Source organism: Vitis riparia, chromosome 1 (assembly GCF_004353265.1).
Source record: "Vitis riparia cultivar Riparia Gloire de Montpellier isolate 1030 chromosome 1, EGFV_Vit.rip_1.0, whole genome shotgun sequence".
Lineage (NCBI taxonomy): Eukaryota > Viridiplantae > Streptophyta > Magnoliopsida > Vitales > Vitaceae > Vitis > Vitis riparia.
This window is the reverse complement of record NC_048431.1, coordinates 19793862-19813353: the sequence shown is the minus strand read 5'-3', so window position 1 is coordinate 19813353 and position 19492 is coordinate 19793862. Positions and strand designations below refer to the sequence as shown.

The following is a 19492-nucleotide window of genomic DNA, read 5'->3' as shown; positions in this document are numbered from 1 at the left end:
TCTTTTCAAAAATCCATCATTCAGATTGGTTATTTTCAACTCTCTAAAGTTAACACATCCCTACCCTACTATTTTTCCTAGGCACAATCATGATGTTTGACAACTGTTTTAGATATTATGTCACTATTAAGAACCAAAACTTGACTACCTTTGAATGTTTTTCTTGACTTATAACTCCATCTTAGATTTACCCTTTTTTATTTCTATTTTACCAGCTTAGCATTAGGTAGAAGAGAAAGATAATATTCAACAATATTAGGATCTAAATTAAGCATACTTGAATATGACCATGCAAATACATTCAACTAGGACTATAATAGAAGGCATGTCAAGAATAGCTCTAATGTTGTTAAGATGTACCTCAATGCCCTACTTTACTAATAACATAGCTCAACAGCTTCTCTAAAGTCACACCAAACATGCATTTCTTTGGATGACATACTCTCTCAAGGTTGCAAAATGTACATCTCTCCTTGGATTTCCTAATCATATTGTTAATTCAAGTCTTGATTAAGGAACTACAAAAGATGGGGGGCAGAGAGGATATGAATAGGTAGTCTAACCAAATTAATCCAAATTTTAATTTTTTGTTAGAATTCTAATTTCAATTAATCTTAATGGATTCAACAATAATAACAAATAATTAAATCTACACAAGAAGACTAGATATAACATGAAAAAACCACCAATAAAATTTTCCAAAAACTTTGTAGATGTAAAAGAAATAATAGTTCAAATGATTACAAATAAATCTACTAAATATGTTAAAATAATACAAAAAAAAACCTATAAGTTGACAATATCCTTGATGATAACTACTGACTTAAGCATCAAAGTATCTATATTACACAAAAAAGTGTATAAATGTCTTATTAAGAAAAGTGAATGATAATCATAAAATGTTGAAGAAAACTTACCTTTAATGTCAAATGACCAACTTCATGTGCAAATTCAAGTTTCTCTAATTTCAAATTTAAGTGCAATATGATGATGATTAAGAATTTTACCACCAATAATAAATGTGGATTTAAATGTAACCATGGTGATAGGGATGGATAATACATCACAAACGGAACATGAAAGTTAGGATATCAAATTTGTTTCATTTTCTAAAAGCTCAAAACATCCCATGCTAACTTTTTATCTTCTCTTGGCTCATTCAAACATCATTACAATTGAGATTTTTGAGTAGTAAAAATGAATTATTCATCGAATGTATCAAATCCTATATGGCAATTATAAAAGCAAAAATGTAAATACCTTAAGTAGTTATAAAAAAAAAATGATTACAAACTAAAGTATAAGAATTATATATTAAAAAATTATATCACCTCCATAATATTGAAAAACATGATACGTAAAATTTATGATGCATTAGAAGTTGAAGCTATGAGTTTCAAAGATACATACATGTACAATTCAAAAAGAGAAAAAAACTCATCATCTCTATGTAAGTACCATCATAAAGTCTTTCGTTACTAAATTCCATAAATTGAATATTGTATCTAGGACCAAAAATCACTTTAATAGCAAGAATTGAACTATACTTTGACCAATAATTTTTAAACTTCTTATTCATTTGAATTGTCATCTTAGTTATGCATAAAGTTATTTGAATATTAGTACTTTAATAAGAGTAAGCTGAATTATAAACACCTTATGAAAAAAAAGTTTGCTATGGAACATCTATTTCTAGAAATTATGCATGTTACATTATTAAATACTCCAAACAAAAAAACTTGCAAATATTTTTTCCTCTATCCCACTCTTCTTATGATAAAGAAGTCCTGTAGTTTGAATCACTTAATTATAAGTAAAGAAAAACATGATTATAGAAAAGCACACTTTCAGGCATAAGAAAAGTTGAGTTTTATCTAGTGTTAATATTTGTTTCAAACTTGTCTTAGATTCTAAAGTGACTTGTGTAACACATGTTGAAAAATTTTGTTTCCTATTTGTGAAGCTCTAATATATTTAATAATTTGACAAACTTTTACAACATATCCATCGATTCTTTTAAATTATCTTGAACAATTAAATTAAAGAAGAATGTAAGCACAATAATAAACATGAAAGAAGTCTTGATTTCTTAGTAAGGCATCTATTATGATGCCTTAGAAGAAAATCTTAAGTAGTCATTATTTTATTCCTCATTTATCTTTATTTAATATTTGAATTACGTGTAAACGTGAGAATGTGTTTGTACACGTGAGAACATGTTTGTTCAGTTATTGCTTTCTACTTTTATGCATGTAAATGTGATACAAGTCATTATAAAAGACTTGACTAATTTTAAATGAAGGACATCAAATAATTATATCAACTCTTTGAGTTATCTGGGAGCCATTAGATCCTCACATAAGTCAATAATTTCTTTCTTTTCATTGCTTTAATTACTTAATGTGACATTTATAGTATTAGAGCACCATACATGGATATAAAAAGATCATATAACGAAGCTTGAAGAGACTATGATAACTTTTTCCACTAATCAACATGAGAAGCTTGGTTATATCAGTGAGAGAATGGAGTAGCTCAGGCAACATGTTTTCAACAAACATACGAATGATGATGAACATTCTACAAACAAGGGCAGTGACCGAACTGGTTTTAATTTTGGCATCAATAGATTAGGTTCTCTCAACAACTATGTTCCTAAGACCTTGAAGATCAATTTTCCTGTAACAATGGTTGATATGATCCTACAACTTAGGTGTGTAGGGTAGAAATGTACTTTTCACTCCATGATATTGTTGAATTTGATGAAGTCAATTTGGCCTCATTTTTTTGGAGGACAATGCCCAACTTTGGTTCCAAATGTTAGAAAGGGAACTTATTTATATTACTTAAGAAGATCTTAAGCAAGGAATTTTATCTCGTTTTGGCCCTAACCAATTTGAAGATCCATTTAGTAAGTCATTGGACTTTGACAAACTGGTTTAGTAGTTGATTATTAAGGAAATTTTGAGCTCAAGCTACTATCAAGTGCAAATGCATTTAGAAGACATTGAAAAGACTATTTTTAGGATGCACCAAGGTTATTATGAATTTTTGGTAAGGCCATTTCCTCTATCAACATTCTAAGCTCTAATGAATTGGGTATTTAAAGATTATTCATGTAAATTTATGTTGGTATTCTTTGATAATATTCTTATATATAGTAGTGATTGGAATGAGCGTTTGTTGCACTTACAAATTGTCTTTAATTCCTTAAAAACTAATCAATTGCAAGTTAAGCTTGAGAAGGGTTAGTTTGAAAGAGAAGTGAAATACCAAGGACATGTTATTTCTTAATATGGAGTGGTAATTGATCCATAAAAAATTGAAACTATGATCTCAAGGATGAAGTCGTCGAAAACACTAAGGCACTAAGAAGATTTTTAGGCCTTACAAGATATTATTGCAAGTTTATTCAAAACTATGGGAAGATTATTGCTTTTCTCACTAATATGTTGAAGAAAGAATCATTTGAGTGGACATTGACATTAGTGGAGGCGTTATAGAAGTTAAAGCTCTCCATGACACAAGCCTCGGTATTATTCCTTCATGATTTTTTCAAAATCCTTTATTATTGAATACGATGCTTCTAGTGTAGGTGTGGTGCAATACTATTACAAGAATGACTCATTGCTTACTTTAGCCAAGTACTCCATATGAGACACCTTTTTCTATCCACTTATGAGAATGAAATTCTTACTTTAGTTACTCAATGTAATAATATCTTTCATATTAAGTTGACTTTTCAATAAATTTAAAAGTATATCATTTACAAAAGCATTGTTTATTGTGAATGAAAACAACTTTTTTTTTTTTCAATATCCTAGTCCCTAAGAAAAGTTAGAAAATTGTCTAACATAATGCAACACAACGATGTGAATGGTGCATAACAAAGAAGTTCATTTATTTTATAAATTCCAATATTGACAAAAAAAAAAAAAAAAGTGTCATAAGGCAAAGATTCCCATTAGATGTAAGTGAGAGCCACCAATTACATGCCAAACTAATCTTCCTAGGAAGTGAATGCAAAAGGTTTTTAAATATTGCAATTTTTTATTTTTATATTTTTATTTTGTTTTATTTTTATCTATTTTTAACATGTCTAACTCTATTGCATTCCTAGATGTTAGTTTGATATCTTAAAAAATATAGGAAAATGCAACTCTAAAGCCTTCTTACCTAATAGATTGAAGTGGTAAGTTATATGAAGCAATTGCATGTGCTATTAACTCATGAAATCATTTAGATCAAAATCTTGCAATCTCTTATATCTATTTTTAGCACATCTAACTTAATAGGATTCATAGATCTTAGTTTGATAACTTCAAAAATATAGGAAAATGCAATTCTAAAAGCCTCCATACCCAATAAATTGTAGTGATAAGTTATGTAAAATAATTGCACCTACTATTAGCTCATGAAATCTTTCGACATAAAACTTTTAGGCTCTCATTGTCATGGATTCTTTAAATTGTGATATAAGTAATTATCATATATCATGAGCATTCCTCTTTACATAGCTTTCCATATAACGTTTTAAATTTCCAATGGCATATGCACTATCAACTAAGTAAACTACATCACAATATTTGACATACTTACATCTATGCTTTTTGTCATATCCCAAAGGTAGCATTTCAAATATTGATTAAACATGTGAAGTAAGTTTTATTTTCTTTTACCATTCTTTACACCCATATGCCACTTTTGCTAATAAAAGATTTATGTACTAATTTTGATGTTCCTTATCAATTTTGTTTTCAAAAGCTATGAAATTGTCTCCAATACTAACACTAAAAGTCTCTATTTATTTTTATCAAAATTAAATAAATAAGTTAAATTTGATCTAGATTAGCCAACTAAAAGCAACATTATAGCAATTCTAGTTGAATGCTTACTAAAACTTATCATATGAATAGTCGTAACTCCTAATGTATTTCTAGCATTTGGTGATGAATATAAGGCCTCAATATTCATTATACAAAACATGTATATATAACATAAAAAAATAGATAAAAAAGAAACTAAACCAAATTGCAAAAACAAAAGAAAGATAACATTTAATACTATTTGACAAGAGTTTAAAAATGTTTTCAAAACTACAATTCTACACACCTTTTTGCACCTTGACATAAGAACAAAATACAACAAAAAAAATTTGACGTTAATTCTAAAGTTTAAATAGATAAATAACTAATACAAATCTTCATATGTGTAGCTATATTGTTCTCTTTGAATAATAATAATAAAAATAGATAGATCGAAAATCTAGAATGGAATTGAAAGAAATACAAAACATCACAAAACTTGACAAATGCCAACTTTGTTGACACTTGGGATAAAATTCACACTTTTGAACATTCTATCCATGTCTTCTCAGATAAGGAAAATTTAATTTTTCAAAAATATAGCTAACTTTTCCCTTTCTCAAATCTAGTTGTAGACGATAAAAACATTATAGGGAATTCTAGATATTTCATTCTTGCTCTTGAACTAGTTAGGGTGCATGCTATTATTCTTCTTAGGGCTATAGATCCTTGAAATGAAGGATATATTGTTTAGTTTCATGCTTCAAAATTGAATGTACTTAGATTATATCCTATTGGTGAAGTGTTAATGAAAGACATTAATATAAGTAGTGTATATTAGGATTGAGCCCCTAAAAATAACACATGATGCTTTAAGAGTTGCATAGAGGAGACAAGTCATGCATTCCTTGTAAGTAGATAAATTATCTATAGTCAGTTCATAGATTTAAGAAATCTAATAGAAACTGTAACACACTACCTCCTAATTGGAGAGATGGGTTATCTAGGCCATCGAGATGGGTTTTTCATGATGAGTGCACTAGTGTATGTGATGCAAACTAGATAAGACCTATAATGAATCATGACGTAAGAGTATCGATTGTTATGATTCACTAAGCTACTATACTGCATGGATCTAAACCTTGAAAGGATATTGAGTTTGTGCCAAAGTCAACATGAGGCTTTTAACCTATGGGTGAAAACCTAAAGTGGTTACATATCAATATGAATTGGGTCATTATTGATGGATACTAGTGACAACAAGTATTTTCAATAGAGACATCATGATATCTCATGAGATTGAAAAAGTGTGTCTCATTGGTTGATCCAAAGGACATGTGATTTAGAAGACTATGACTGTAACAATTTCTTTAATGAATTTGACATATGCTTCTTGAAACTAGAGTACATTAATTGATCATATAATAAGTGAGATCTATAACTTAAGGAGTAAAGAACTAATTTTGATAGGTGATAACACTATCTTGTTAGATTACGAACACTAATTCATGGAGTGTTTGCACGTTTAGATGGTATGTCATAGATTCAAGCTTTGTCTTATTATTATTTATATAGGGTGCTAAAGTGCAATTGATTCTTTATAGTGGGAAGTTGAATCAAATTCAAAATTGGATTATGAGGGCGCTAGTACTCCTATAAGTCTTAGTGCTCCCCACTCTAAACTCATATACCATGATAACACAATTTATAAGGGTTGGATTAACCCTAGGTTTGCTCTTATGCATAAAGGTGTGTTGGTAGTTATGTAATATTTCATAGGAGATAGTGAATAAGGTCTTTGGATTTGGGCTAATTGATTAATTATATGATTGTGTGTGATTAATTAATAAATTAGGACCCATTTTAAGCTAGATTAAGCGATCCAAACCCATATGGACTCAAGTTACTTAATCTCAGTGGGAGAACCCTATAAATACCTACTTAGGGGTTAGGTTTCCAAGACTTTTGGATGACTATCGTCTTCCACCTTCAGAGAGAGAGCCAAAACATCCTATTTTCTCGAGCCCATCATTTGAAGTACTAAGATCATGGTTACAGTTATCGGGCAAAAGATCTTAGGTGTACAAGACCTCTAGATTCCTAAGAGTTCTTCATCGTATAGAATTGATTTGAGAATTTTCCATCGGATGTAAAGTTTTCTATAGCATTGTTAAACTAAATCCTATTATTAAAAGTTGTATTTCTGTGTTTGCTATCATTATTAGGATCTAGAGCCATATAAAGTTATTCATGTACCTATCTCGAATCTAGAATAGGGAACAAAGTGATTTGGGATTATCCACAACTGTTATCAAACCCTTAGATTAACAAAAAGCATGATAAAACCTTTTTAGGATTTGCTAACCCTGGTTTTACAATATTTGTTGTTTATTTTATGGATTTAGGGATAAAAATATGTGCATGATATATTATGATCTTTCAATATGATGATGATAATTGTGATTGTTGGTTGTTGGATTGTTATTTGTTTTTCTTAAATAGGTTGTAAGCCCCATAAGGGGTGTAGGAATTTTTGTTTTTATGTAAAAATCTTGTTTTTCTTAGAATGGTTGTAAACTCCATTTTAATGGACTGTAGGTTTTCAATATAAAAATCTATTTTTTACGATTCTTTGTTATCCATGGGGAGTATGAAAGGAATCTAAACTAACACAAGAAGATTGAGTTCATTAATTAACCAGCCAAGGTAAGTTTTTTCGGTAGAAAAACAATCGAATTTAATGTTGTAACAATCTTGGGTGCATAGGAAAAGGATTTAGTGCTCGAGCACTAGCGTTGAGCGTTTGAGTGGCTTGGGCACTCAAGCGGTGCTTCTAGTGGTGGTAAGCCACATCTAGTGACGACATATTGGCAATTAGAAAATGATAACAACTGAAAAAGGCGTTGTTTGGGATCTTTGTAATAGATTAGGGTTTTCTTGTGATCTTCACTAACTCTAATTTTTGTTTTAGGTATAATATTTTAGTAAATTTGGATATAATCCAAATGGTATTAAAAAATTTTATGCAACATGATCCCTAAGGCCATCAGAGAATGATAAAATAATTGCATAGTAATTTTGGTTTTTCCTTAAGAAATAAATTTTCATAGGAAGCTTTTTCCAATTTTATTTTTCTATAAATTGGTTGTTGTTAAAAGTCAATTGCTATTTCTTTTGAACTATCAAGTTGGTTTTTGAATAGGTGGTTCTTTAGACTCTCCCCTTAAGAGAAGTAGAACGACACCTATGATGGTCCTTTAGGCTCTTATCCCTTTCCTCCCTTCTCTACTTGAGAGAAAGGAGGAAACCATTAAGTCCTTCAAGCTCTTCCCCCTTAAGAGAAGGACTTTTATGGATTTGGATAGTTCAAGGATAAGGATTAAGAAACAATTCTTTTAGCACAAGAATCTCAATTTAAAAACTAAGTAATTGATTTGCAAAATCTCATGATATAGAATTCATTTTAAGAATGCATACCAAAATTTTGCTAAAAATTTAGTATTTTAATGAAAATATAAAATATTTTGAAAATTCGTTCGAAAATGGATTGTTTAATTTCTTTTAAGGAAATAAACATTTTTTGAAGTTTTTCATAGATAATATTTTGTTCATTAAAGAATTACTAAAGGTTGTGTTTATGGTAGTATTTAATGGAATAAATTATTATGAAGTTTTCATGAAAATATTTATTAAGTTGAAAAGGTGTAAGGAATAAAGAAAATAAATGTTATGAGGATTTTTTAATACGAGGAACAAAAGTACCTTTAGTGGATAAGGTGCTTTTAAGGTTTTTAAAATCTCATAAATTGATAATTTCCTTATTACACTAGAGTTTTTTTTAAAAAAAGTAGGTACTTTTCCAAACAAAAAGTACATTTCAAACTCTAAATCATTGCAAAACTACATGGATAGTGGATAAGTTTGAAATGGGTTGGAAATTTCAATTTAGTTTGTTTGGTCATTTATGAGTTCAAAATTAATTTTAGACTCATCCCTATTTCATACTCAAGATCTGGTGGTCGAGTTATAAGTTCCAAAACATGTCAAATTGAGCTCCAAATGCCTTATTGAAATAAGCAAGGGTCTTTTAACACTTGTAATATTTTGAATTTTTGGGTTGTTTTATGACTTATTTTTGGAAGGAGTGACTAATGGGAGTGTACCACATGTTGCATTTATCAATTTAGCATATAAACTCTCTTAGTTTTATTTTTAGGAGATCCTAGAGAAAAGTTTGAATTTTTTTGCAAAAGAAGACAATTGTTTAGGTTTGTTTCCATTCACTTTGATTTAGTACATTGTTTTTAGTTTCTTTTGATTTAGTACATGACTTTTTTGCTATATGATGGATTGTGAAAATAACATCACTCCCATGAGAGACTAAAAAGTCATCCTAGAAGTGAAGTATAAAAATATAGTGTTCGAAACTAAGAGGAACAATGGGCATATACAAATAAAAGTGATATTAATGAATCATTTAAATTATAAACTATGAATCTCTTATTCTCTCCAATTTCATTGGACTAGGGCATGATATGGTAGAGTATTATTTGATACTAGTGACTCTTGGTATCCATTGATTACTAGTTATTTTGGTTTTCCCTATCATTATCTATTTTAAGAAAAAGTTACAAGGAATAGAAAGGATAAAAAAGTCAAGACTTGAACTTGGAAATCAATTTTAGTTATTGAATGATAATTAGGAATCAAAATTGAAAAGAAAAATTAGGTTTTGGATACAACTCTGAGTTATAGAATTCAAGTTGATTGCAAGCCACTAAGGATCCTAAAATCCTTAAGATCACCATAATGAAGAAACCCTTATTCTCTCTAATTTCTATTCCTAAAGTTTGTGGAAACCCTTAGAATTGGATCATTTGAATTTAAAATCAATATTTGCTTAGTTATTAATTTAGTTTTATTGAGTAAATTTCATTTTATAAAAATTAATTCATGCATTGTTTTCACATTAAAATTTTGGTAAAATCAATTAAGTTGACTTAATTTTAACAATTTCTATATGCCAATCCTTATGACAATACTTGAAATATTGAAAAAGTCATAGTAACTCTTTCTCTAGTTTATCTTAGCTAGAGTTACTATGTAATTAAACATAATATTTTAGGTCAACGAAGAACTAGGTCAAACTATTATGCGTTGATTGAGCAATGCAATCTTGTCATTGCCTTTTTGACATGCATAGCTTGACTCTTTTTAAATGTTATTATCTTAGTTGTGATTAAACTTGTTTTTTTTTTTTCTTGTTTTTTAACAAAAGACATGAGAGACAGAGAAGTCCCACCAAACATCTTAGAAATGTCTTAGCACAAATTTTGAAAGACCCATAAAAATAAACAAAAAAATAATAAAATATACAAAAAAAAAATTGCTTGTATTAGAATAATTATGGGGTACATTCCTCTATAATAATACTATTTACAAATTAATATTTTTATTTGATTTGATCATTTGAATCATAGTCTAAGGGATGACAATGTGAATATCTCATTGGTTGAAGTTCAATGGAGGGCCTAGCATGGCTTGTTTCCAAGTGACCTTAGTGACATTTAAGAATGGTGAAGAGGACATGCATGGTACTTGGTGTGCTTTCATGGATTTGTGAGGGCTTCTTATAAAGCTCTTTGGATCCTCTAACATTAAAGTTCACCTTTATTTATAAATAGAGTTAGGTAATTGAATTCGAAATCTCTAAAATTTGATTGTCCAACTCAAGGAATTTAGCTCCTCGATTTTAGTAATTTATTTATTTCATTTATAGAATTTATCAACAAGAGAATATTTTTTTTTTTAAATTCCCTTTTGACTTTAATTAACTCGAATGTTTTTTAAAAACTTCATTTAATAGGCTTTCCAATGTTGTCGTGTTATTTTTTGAATTGCATCTCTCGTGTTCAATGTGTGTGACTTATAACCTATCAAACCCACATTTGTTAAGCCAAGGAGTTATAGTTTTATTGATCAATTTACTGATAATTTAATCCATCAATTTTGTTTATGTCTACAATCATATTTTAGTTATTTAAACTTAACAAAAGTTGCTCTGATTGGGAAAATTAATTTAATATTTAAAAATAAAACAATCCTTATAGGTAAGCCTAACTTTAATCTATTCCAAAATGATTCTAATAAAAGTGTGTAGTGTATCCAACTCAAAACCACTACCCAAAAGAATTTTGAGTTCAACTTCTTCAAAGAAAACAAATTGTTGGCCAAATCTACTTCTAAGAACAAATGCATAGATAAATGAGAGAAATAAGGCACATGTTGAATATTTTCTATTAGTTGTAATAATATCCCATGTTCTCCTTGATATGTGTAGTAATGTAACTAACATAGAGACTATAAATAAAAGGAAAATAAGCAAAGGACTTGGGAAACTCCTACATTTTATAGATATTTTTAAAGAGACATCTTTTGATGGAGTGTTACAACTTCTAGCATCCTATAACTTCTTTTAAGAATTTTTTTAGCTTCAATAATTTGACATTGTTTATGAGAATGATGAGCAAAAAGTCATCATCATCATTAGAGTGTAAAGCAAAGCAAAGGTTTCCATATTGAAAGTCGTAACTTCATTTATTTATAGTTTGAGAATGATACTTAGGAGAACAAATGTTCCTATTTTTAATCTTTATTTATTTATAATTTTATTAATTGTGCTTATTATTTAAATGTGGCAAGTACAAGTGAGATATTAAAGGAAAGACAAAGTCATAAAGAATCTAAATGCTTTTGGATTGTAAGTATGAAGGATTTATCATTTTTAACTTTTTTTATTTATCTTAATTTTCTAATATAGTTACTGTTGGATAACTTCAAAGTTTGATGAGAAGACCGCATCTTCCATCCTTTTCTTTAATTTTCTTTGAATTATATGCTAAAATTAAATGTATTTATACTATTATTGATTCAAAAGGCATATTATAAAGTTTAGTCTAAAAATTGACTGGTAAAAGATCCGATAAAAAGCTTAGTCTAAAAATTGGCTAAGATATATAACTAAAAAAAATTTCTCCCAAAAAAAATGTAAAAAGCAATTAAATAAACTAAATTTATTTGAGTATAGAATCCAACAAGGAATTATAAACATCAATGCAAAAGGTAAAGAACTTTTAATTTTGAAGACTTCAAGCCCAATCAACTTCAAAAGAACAAATTGAGGAAGGTTGATATGAGAAGATTGATCATGTATAGTTTTCTTACCACTCACAACAAAGAAGTTGAATCCTTTGCCACCTTTTTTTTTAACAAAAAGGTGTCTAAACAAGGAAAGTGTGTAGCATCTAACTCAAAACCACTACTTGAAAGAATCTTGAGTGCTACTTTTTTCAAAGACAATGGATGAAGTCGATTTTTAAGTGTAGATGGTATGTCATTAAATTACAATTTAAAATATTATTATTTTTAAATAATAAATAAAATTTTATTTTATTTTCTATTCAAGAACACACACATATATATATATATATATATATATATATATATATATATATATATATATATATATATATATATATATATATATATATATATTTTATTTTACCTATTAACATAATAATTTAATAAATATAAATACTTTAAAATAAAATATATTCAAATACAACCATAAAATAGATTAAATTAATTTTTTTTAATTTTTTATCAAATAATAAAATTTAAATTTAAATATAAAGAAATACTATATTAGCTAACCGTTTACCCAAGCCTAGTATGATAAAAAGAAAGTGAATTTTTTCATAAGATGGATTATTTGGTGTAATTTCCCTTCTAAGTAAAAATTATTTTTAATTGTTAAATATAAAAATGTTATTTTCAATTTGTTTTAACGGTTTAAACAAAGATCCCTCTAAACCGGATTCAAAAATGAAATAAAGATACAAAGAAAAGAAAAAAAAAACCACTTCAATCGATGGTCTTGTTCTTGTCGTTGTAATAATTTTCATTTCTGGGCTTCCCTTACGTTTTCCCTTTTTGGTTAATTTTACTTTGTTTGGTGGTTTTTGCTTTGTCTGAAGTCGAGATTTCTGAGCAATGGTGAGGGGGTGGCGTAGAGGCCTTTGAAGCTCAAAGATGATGTACTGGGACTCTGGGTATTTTATTCCTCCATAAAAATCTCTTCTACGTTTGTTTACTAACGCTTCTCCTGGTTGATGGGTCTTGAATCTGATGGAAACTTGATAAATTTGAGGGAATTCTCGTGGTTTTGACAGTTGGGTTTTCTTCATCTGTGCCTAATATCTCACAATTGTCTCTGGTGGTTGAATTTCTGGTTTTCCGACTTTGCAGAATAGGGGACGAAGCAGGGTTGTGTTTGCTTTCTTCTCAGTGGCCAGAGGGAAGAACTTTTCATCCTTGTTCTGTTTGCTTTCTTCTGCCTTTTTTAAAATATATATATATATATATATATATATATATATATATATATATATATATTGGTTTATTTATTTATTTATTTCTGTTTTTAGGAATGATACTTCACCTTTTTAGAATCTGTCATCAGGATGGCCTCAAAGAATTTCTTGGTAACGTTGAATCAAGCATATCTTAGTGCTGATTAATTTTTTCACTGTGAAATACTTTTTGGGATTGCCAAAAAGGGTATTCTATGAAGCATTAGAACCGTGATTTTGATTTGAATTTATGTTATTTGTGATACAAAATTGAGATTGTTTATTCGGGTTTATTTTAATGTAGGATCAGCAATATGTGCATAATCACTTTTGCTTCGTTGGAATTGTCTTCACTTTGGGCATTTGCTTGTCTAATGAATATTGTTTCTGTTCATTGTGTTTTTAAAGAACATTTTGACACAAGTTGTTCGTTTAAATGGAAACATCATTGGAGTCACTGAGTAAAATAAAAAGAGGTCATTTATCGAGATCCTAAAATAGCTTAGTCCTTGTTTGGCTGTGTGGAATTTGGGGCCTTGGATTGAAAACTGAAGGCCCCACAACTCCATGGTATCATTGCTTTATACCACAATGAATTTTGAATTGATTTCAAGTTCCATAGACCTTGGATCCACAAATATAGAGTGAAAGCAAGATTTTCAAATTCTGTTCAGTTGCCCAATTCTATGCAACCACATGCTGCTTTGTTATAAAATAAGTGCTAAAACATCATTCCAATGCTGTAACACACTTTGCATGTTTCAAGTCCTTTTCCCTGTGAAACCCATGAACATAGACTTTTGCCTTCAATTGGTCATAAAATAATTAAATTTTGGAAGAAAATTTTGATCTGAAAGACAGGTTGGTGTAGTAATGAAAAAGGGTATTAGGTCCTCAAGTATATGATTCATTAACTTTGGAATATGAAACATTTGTATAGAGAATGCAAATGTAAAATTACTCTGAGCATTTGGAGAATGTAGCATTTAGTCTAAAGGTTTGTGGTTGTAGTTGAACCTAATGTTTGCAGTGAGACTGGGATGTATTTATTTGGAGGCTGTGTCAGAGGTTAGAAAGCTGCAAATGGCAAGAACTTTCTCCTCGTTCGCCCTGATTCAGTATTTATCAGCACAAACTCATCACGTTTTCCCAATGCTGTCATTCCTATAATTTATGATTTTTCATCGTCACTATTTATTTCCTCCATTTCTAAACTGGAGTTGTAGAGGTTTTTACCTTTTTTGGTGTTTATGAATCCCATATTCCTGTCTTTCATTTAACTAGGAGTATGCACTTTAATCTTTCTATTACTGTAAAACTTGGGATTTTCTGGATATTGACTATATATCTCTGTTGACATAGTGGAGGAATTCCACATTCTTTCCACAGTTTGGACCCAACCCAATGCTGCAGGTATGGCCCACCATTCTTGTTACTTTCTCTGTTGGTAGTCCCCAGATATCCACTTGTCTCCATACTTTAGGAGTTAATGGTATTTCTCATGAGTTATCGACTAGAGGACTTTGAGTGGCAGCACAATAATGAATTACCCACTAGGTATGCTTTGTAGTGATGCTGCTACTTGCACTTGGATCCTGAGTGAGTGCTTTTAATAAATATTGAAACCTAATTCTCTAGTCTTACAAAGAAATCATGCAATTATTCTTTAATAAAATTGCTAAAACTTGCATGAGCATTATTTTTTCTTCTATTTTTTTTATTTTTGTTTCTTTTTAGTGTTGTCTTGAGTGTAAAGTGCTTTTGTGGTTTACAGCATGGATTTGCTTGGAATATGAATGGTTAGTTGTGTTGATTCTGAAATATGGAAGGAATTACTGTTGTGACTCTACAGCTAAAGGATGATCCTTAGACTAGTTCCATTTGTGATTCCAGCTTTCACGCAGTATGCAAGGACATTCAGGTATTTACTTGCCTCTATGATAGAAATTTCAGCTAGGCAACATGACGTTCGTAGTCAACTTGGTGTATAAAACCTACAGTAAGATGACATAGCAAATATTCTAATGCTTGCACCTTTGGTATCACCTTGTTTTATAATTATATTCTAGATTTCTTTGTCTAAGATTGCAGTTTTTAAATCAAATTTATTGTTTGTTTACGTGTTTGTAGGTTATTCCAAATAAAAGCAACCTTCACACTCCATAGAATTAGTAATGGCAGAGACAGAAAAGAGGCCGTTTTCATTTAATACTGGCTTGCAAATAGACTTCTGTGTTAGTACTAGAATACCATGCTTGTGAAATCCAAATCTTTCTGACATAACCAGATTGAGATTCTTAATTTTCCATACAACCCAATAATTGGAAAAAATTATTCTAAATGGCCACCTTGAGAATGAATTTGGAAAGTGATGTATATGAGAAAATGAAGATACAAGGTCATTCAAAGATGATACCTGAATGATTCGATATTTTGGCAAATAATTGGGAATTTCATATAATTTCATGGTAACCAGTACTAACTTACAAATTTTCTAATCATACCCAAATTGATTGGGTTACAAGTTCTTACAAAAATCAGGACAACCTAACACTCAGGCTTCAGTGACAGATGCATCAGTGAGAGGTTTAAAGGTTTCAAAATAAAAACGCCAAATAAAGATCTGGATCAAACTTACTCATTGGGGGGTGAGGAGGGAAGGTTTGTGTTAATATGGAAAATATGTCCATACTTTGAGAAGCTGAAGAATCTCACACTTAATCAATGGACCAGAATTAAACAATTTGTAAGATTTATCTTATCCAATCCTAATTTCCAGTTTATATATAAAGGGATGAACAATTTGCATGTATGCATGCAGATATATTGTGACTAAGACCTTGCAGCAGTCTCTTGCTGAATCTTGCGGCAGAAACTGATCTATGCTTTCTCTGCTATCTTAATATTTCAAGGGAATTAGCAATTTTTCCTGGATTTGTAGATTGCATTTACCTTAACACCTCTAATGGTTTGTACCTTGATAATGGCTTAGATTCTCTGTTAGAGTGCATGATCTACATTGTAAGCCCAAATCCTTCAAGCTTATGCTTTTAGGAAAATTTGTTGTCTAACATAGATTATATATATCAAGAATACCAGATACATCAACTGGAAACCTCGTTTGATGCTTTCATCTAGTATCCCATTATTTTTGCATTTCACTCTTTTGTCTCTTGTATCCGTCTTTCACATTCTGTAATGGATCTGTTAAAGGCTGATAGTATTTTTCAATTTCTTTCTATCCTTCAAAGAGGTGATAATGCTGATTAAAGTATCCTTATATTCTCTTTAAGATAGCATGAGATATTGTCTACTTATTCTTCTTGAAAGTTATATTTTCTTTTGAAGCCCACCTCAGAGAGTATGCAGGATCTTACCATCACTGAAGTGTGGCTGGATATGGCTTTCCAAGTCTGTAGTGGTAATCCATCTTTCATTTACTTTTTAAAAATTTTTAATTATAGCCCTGTTTTTCCTAGCCTTCCAGCCTATAGTCAATGATGTTAATAATGTTATTTCAAGTCGATATCTTTGGTTGATACAACAATCCTAAATCAAGTATTCCACAATGAGTGGTTGATGCAATGGGTCTCTCTCTCACCAGTAGTCCCCACAAGTACAATTTCCGTCTTTGAAAAGGTGGAACCGTGTTCTATCCCGCATGAGAATTTCCCTTGCATAGACCTTAGAGATGAGCTTTATTACTGTGTGACAGTCCTCACAAACTCGAAGATTCTTAACTATCCGAATTGTCATCCCTGGTTTAGTGCTGATGAGCCCAAATGTGACTGCAAGCTTCTCACTATGATGATGAATTGCTGTTTCTTTGTCCTTGTCCTCCAGATCCAGTAGCAAATCCCCTAGTTTAGGTTTATATCCTTCTTCTCTTAGTCTCTCCACAATCTGCTCCAACATGTGATCTATCTCTTTGATCTGCAGGTGCGATTCATCCCCGGCTAAAAATTCATGAGCTGTCCCATTCACACTGATCACACTGCTCCCTGGAAGTTTTGAAACTCCCTGCTCTTTCATCTGTCGTCTCACTCTAGCTGCTTGGTTCCATTCCCCTGCAGCTGCATGAATGCTTGCCAAGTGAATGTATCGGCCACCATGGCCAGGATCCACTTGAACCAAAATTTTCCCTATCTGTTTACCTAGCTCAAGATTTCCATGAATATGACATGCATTGAGCAGTGCCCCCCAAATGGCAGCATTTGGTTTTACAGGCATATTCTCAATTAACTCTTCTGCTTCCTTCAACAACCCAGCTCGGCCTAGAAGGTCAACCATACACCCATAATGCTCTATCGAAGGTTTGAAGCCATGAATTCTCTCCATGCTCTCAAACAACAATTTTGCCTCATGTACTAGTCCTGCATGGCTACAAGCAGTCAAAATCCCTGTGAAAGTCATCTGGTTTGGTTCCACTCCTGCAGTCTGCATTTTCATAAACCATTCAAGAGCTTCTCTTCCACGTCCATGAATTGCATAACCAGAAATCATGGCTGTCCATACAGAGACACCTCTTTCCTCCATTTTTCTAAAAACTTCTATGGCTTCTTCCAAGTCACCACACTTAGCATACATGTCTATGAGAACACAACCCAGGATTGGGTCAATTTCAATTTCATGCTTTTTAATGTAGGCATGAATCCATTTGCCTTGATCCAACACTCCAAGATCCGCACATGCTTGAAGCGTGCTTACCAGTGCTACATTGTCAAGTTTTATACCTGCAGTCTGCATTCTGTGAAATAGATTCAAAGCTTCCTTGGGCTTGCCAGCCCCAACACAGCCGGAAATCATTGATGTCCATGAGATAATATTCCTTTCTGGCATATGGTTAAAAATTTCATAGGCCATTTCAATCTCCCCACATTTTGTGTACCCGTCAATCATTGAATTCCAAGAAACAGTGTCTCGTTGGTCTACCTGGTCAAAAAGGAGACGGGCAGATTTAATGTCACCAGATTTGGAGTAAACATTCAGCAGGGAATTTGTGGTGTAAATCTCTGAGCCAAAGCCCATTTTAATGATGTGAGCATGGATTTGTTGAGTTTCTTCCGAGGCTGACATACTGGAACAGGCTTTCAGCAGGAAAGGGAAGGTGTAAGCATTGTGTGGAACAGAATGATAGAGCATGTGATGGTAAAGAAGTAGGGCTTCTTCAGGTTCTTTGCTGTTTGAGTAGCCTCTTATCATGGTATTCCACATGAAAGTATTGGGTCTGAATATCCTGTCAAAAACTGTCCGGGCGTAGGCTAAACTCCCGGAATTCGGTGAAGCACAGAAAGCTAGGAGCTTGCTGGCTGGGATTGCATCAAGAACAAGGCCTGTTTTCAACATCTGGCCATGGATCTGTCTTAGTTCCTCCATATTTGAACATCTTTGAAGCAGATGAAGGGTCTGTGCTGCATTTGATTCCGAAGATAACTGGCTTGTTGGAGTACACAAGATGGGTGCCATTGAATTGTGGACCTAGGTGAGAATGGATATATGACAAAGGGTGAAGACAATGAGCTAGTGTTGAATACTTTCAATTTGGCTTCTACATTTTGTCTGCAATTTGGATAAGGTTCTTGCTGTATCCATTTGATAGGAATATTCCCCTTTTCTCCCTATGGTCCCCATTTGGTCATATATTGTCTCTGCCAAACTGAGTCATTAGAAACTAAGCATGTTTCTTAACTGCAGCCAGTAATGGTTAACGTAAGTTCCATATACGGGTCGTGAACATCAGGGAGATTGGTAATTTCTTCTTCCATTCCAGCCTAGTAGCTGCAACTTCTTACAAGAACTGAGGTTCTCTTCATCTTGTGGCTTCTGCTTCAGCTTGAAGTTCCATGGGTGCTTGTTCCTCATAGCTTAAACATTATTTATATGTTCAACAATCTGTGAAAAATCAGAAATTCAGAAGAAAAATTGAGATTGCCTGAACAAGAAATTGAAAGAAAAAATGGGAAGCCAGTGGTGGCAGTTGGTCATAAAGAATAAGATACCCTTATTACAGATTGGGGCTAAAGATCAAATTCTTGGTTTTCTTTTCTTCTCAAAGAGATCTGAATCAAACACATTGAGGTGTATATGTTTGATTCAGATGTGGTGGATCTCAACTTTTCTCCACTTTATTCCTCAGCAATGAGACCCACAACTTTAGCAGATTTTCCTTTTAATAAAAATGGTCTTTATAGAAAATATTATTAAAATACAGTTATTTAAAAAATAAATAAAAAAATACAAAGCTTTTCAACACTTCTTTTATTTTTGTAGTAAATT

At 31.3% G+C, this 19492-nt stretch overlaps 1 protein-coding gene across 1 annotated transcript; it reads right to left on the bottom strand.

Moving 5' to 3' along the window:
• Positions 1-16650: 16650 nt before the first annotated feature.
• Positions 16651-18774, bottom strand: LOC117910868 (pentatricopeptide repeat-containing protein At5g66520). The gene has a single exon (XM_034825049.1). It carries the CDS (start codon positions 18680-18682, stop codon positions 16814-16816), a length of 1869 nt encoding a protein of 622 aa, XP_034680940.1. The 5' UTR covers positions 18683-18774; the 3' UTR covers positions 16651-16813.
• Positions 18775-19492: the final 718 nt, after the last annotated feature.